This window comes from Brassica oleracea, chromosome C3 (genome assembly GCF_000695525.1).
Source record: "Brassica oleracea var. oleracea cultivar TO1000 chromosome C3, BOL, whole genome shotgun sequence".
NCBI lineage: Eukaryota > Viridiplantae > Streptophyta > Magnoliopsida > Brassicales > Brassicaceae > Brassica > Brassica oleracea.
The window spans coordinates 31,207,600-31,210,613 of NC_027750.1; the positions used below are offsets into that span (position 1 = coordinate 31,207,600).

At 31.1% G+C, this 3,014-nt stretch overlaps 1 protein-coding gene and 1 long non-coding RNA gene across 2 annotated transcripts in view; both read left to right on the top strand.

Moving 5' to 3' along the window:
• The window catches only part of LOC106329339 (cell division control protein 45 homolog), a 5,450-nt gene extending 4,707 nt beyond the window's left edge, over window positions 1–743 (top strand). The window contains exon 2 of the mRNA XM_013767981.1: window positions 37–743. Within this exon, the coding sequence (XP_013623435.1) occupies window positions 37–563 (527 nt within the window). The 3' untranslated portion in view covers window positions 564–743. The remainder of the gene's footprint in view (window positions 1–36) is intronic.
• Window positions 744–1,442: 699 nt separating this feature from the next.
• On the top strand, window positions 1,443–2,216 carry LOC106333968. The gene is made up of 2 exons (XR_001268498.1): window positions 1,443–1,576; window positions 1,807–2,216. It is a non-coding gene; the product is annotated as an uncharacterized LOC106333968 (long non-coding RNA).
• The last annotated feature ends 798 nt before the right edge of the window (window positions 2,217–3,014 follow it).

Genomic DNA, 3,014 nt, shown 5'->3' on the forward strand with positions numbered 1-3,014 from the left:
TCTACGGTATTACAGCGCTTCTTGAATCGTTTCTTGGTTCAGGTGGCTGCTCTGCTTCACAGCAGTTTGGAGAAGCTTATGATGCTTTGTCCTTGAACAATCTTGATAAGCTTCGGTCCGGGATGCAACAAGCAATCAAGGTTCAAAGAGCGATTCTCAGACAAGGAAGTGCAGCAATTACCAAGACAGGATGCATCAGAAGTGGAAGGAAGTTCAGATGGGTGAAGGTTGAGGATTCCATTGACGCTAAGTATTTGGGATATCCTCAGGCTTTGACTAAGTTCTGTTACTTTCTGATGGATGCTTTGAGGGAGAAAGGAGCTAGGATGAAACCGATGCTATGTGCCTGCGCCTCTCAAGAGCTAGGGAAGATACTTGTGGTTGGAGTTTGTGGGAAGCCGAGGCTTGGTGCGGTAAGAGGGAATGCGTTTGGTAATGCATTTAGAAAAGCAGTTCAAGAGAGTAGAGCTGATTACTTTCATGAGCTGTTTGAGTCTTCGTGGATCGTCTTAGATGCTTCTGCTGTTAACTCTTTCATGATTAGATTAACTGAGAACCTTTGACATATGACTCTCAACTCTCAAGGTATCTTTTTGTTATTCAACTCAGAGTGTTTTTCTTTTACCAGTTTACAGTTTATTTATCTCACATTGTTTGGAAATTTACGAGACTTTGTAATACGCAGAATCTGTTATCAATCATGTAACTTGTTTAATCAAATAACCAAAGAGGTTTATGTGGAATTTGATTCGTATGGTGTTACTAAAAAATGAGACAACCTTAGAAACTTGAGCAAAATGGCTTAGAGATTGTCTATCTGGAGGGGCTTCTTTCTCCACAGGGTTGTCCCGCGGTTGATCTCCAGACAACCTTAGGAGATGTAAGAACTGGCAATCGTTTGGCCCTTGTGTGCCTGATGTTGCAGAGCTATTGGTCCCACCAATCTCTGAGGTCGTGGTGGTGAGTGAGTCCAGAGTTATGACCTGAAGTTTGTGGGTGTCTACAATATAACAAATTCATACGGTTACTACTGAAAACCTGGTGATATTTAGTAAGAAACAAAATCATACGATTACTTTATATAGTAAGAAGATTTGTTGTTCAAAAAAAATAGTAAGAAGACTAAGTTTTAATTTAATTTAAGAAAATAGCTTTCCCTACAAATTATATATTATTGCTACTGTTGATTTTTATTTTCATATATGTGGGCAATGTCAACTTGAATGACCTAAGTATTCTCAATCCCTACAAAAAGTAAAAATAAGTATTTTTTTCAAATATAATCTACCGATTTCATCGACTTTGTTGAATTGGCCACACCATACGTTTTTATTCTGTTTGGGTTTTACCTCGTAAGTTAACATAAAAGATCTATTTTTAGTGTGTGTTCAGTATATATATGATGTGTATGGACAACGAAAAGACACACATTCTTTTCACGAGATTGATAAAGAATAACATAAAGTTTTACACATAACAAAAACAATCTTTTTATCAATTTCTTAAATCATGAAGTATGCTATTTCAGTTGTTTTTTTGTGCGTTCTCATGTCTCACGTTTCGAACATTGTCAAAGGTAATATATTATTTATTATTTTCATTTGATTCTATATCTGAAAATTGTGAAATTAATGATTATTCCTATAAACAAAGTTGGCGTTGAACAAAAAAAGCAAATTACAATTTGATTATCTTTTTTTTTGAAAGAACAATCTGATTATCTTATCAATCATTTTTAGCCAATGATTTTATCAAATATTAACTTTATTTTGTTTATTTTTGTTGGTCTCGGGAAAATTATTAAAGTGAATGGCCAAAACCCTTACCCTTTGTGTAAATGGTATCGTCGACTTCCTGGAAAATGCAGCCCTGATGGAAACAAGAAGTGCCATGTCGAAGTACAGCGACCACGAGAACGAGTAAATCAAAAATTTGAGAGTTGCGAATGTACAAACAGAATTGTTCAGAAGAAAGACCATCATGACTGCAATTGTGCTGTTAAGGCTCCTTGTCGTTAAACCTAAAGACAACAAGACTGCTTTTGTTATACAAAACCTCTTTGTCCATAATACACTATTACAAAATAAAATAGATTTACCAATAAATAAGAGAGGTGAGTTTTTATGCTTATATATAGTTGAAAATATATTGTCAGTCTATATTATTCTAAATGTATATTTTTTACTATAGGAACTAATAAATTTATGAATTAATTATTTATAAAATATTTGTATTGCAGAAAGATATTTTTCAGTTTATCTAATATTTTTATATCATCTTTCCATTCCGTTGAAGTTTGTATAATCCATTTAATAATATTTCAAAAACAGATATTACAAAACAAATAAAGATTATAAAAAATAAAAGCGATATGAAAATCTATTATAAGAAAGTTGTTTTTCTCCCTTCTTAGATAGCCAACTCAACAAAAGATATACTAAATTTTGATATATGTTATAAAATTTTAAAATTGAGTAAATTGTCTTATATTATTCATCTTCTTAATGTTTAGATCAAATTTATTAACAAAACATTTAATAACCAATAAATACTTTACAAGTTAATACTCTATTAACAATTTAACCAAAATTTTCACATCAATCATTATATTCACATCAATCATTATTGTATTTAAATAAATGTGAAAACAAAAAAATCTTATGTAATGAATTCCAAAAATCTCTTCAAGAACAAATTCAACATTGATATAAAAATTAAAAACAGAATATTTTTATAATCGAAAGGAGACGCAATATAAAATAAGACAAATATACCAAAAGATCTACACCTTCAAAATGAAAATAGTATCAATAATCTTATTATAAATTCAGTTTACGCAACAAGACTAAAACCAAATATTACAGCATTAAATCATTTAACATAAAATAAAAAACAAAAACAGCTCACACATAATAAATAATAAAACATCGCAAAATAAAAACAAATGTTAGCAAAATATATACTCAAAACAAATTCCATGTGTGAATCGCAGACCAACTATTAGAGAAAATTAT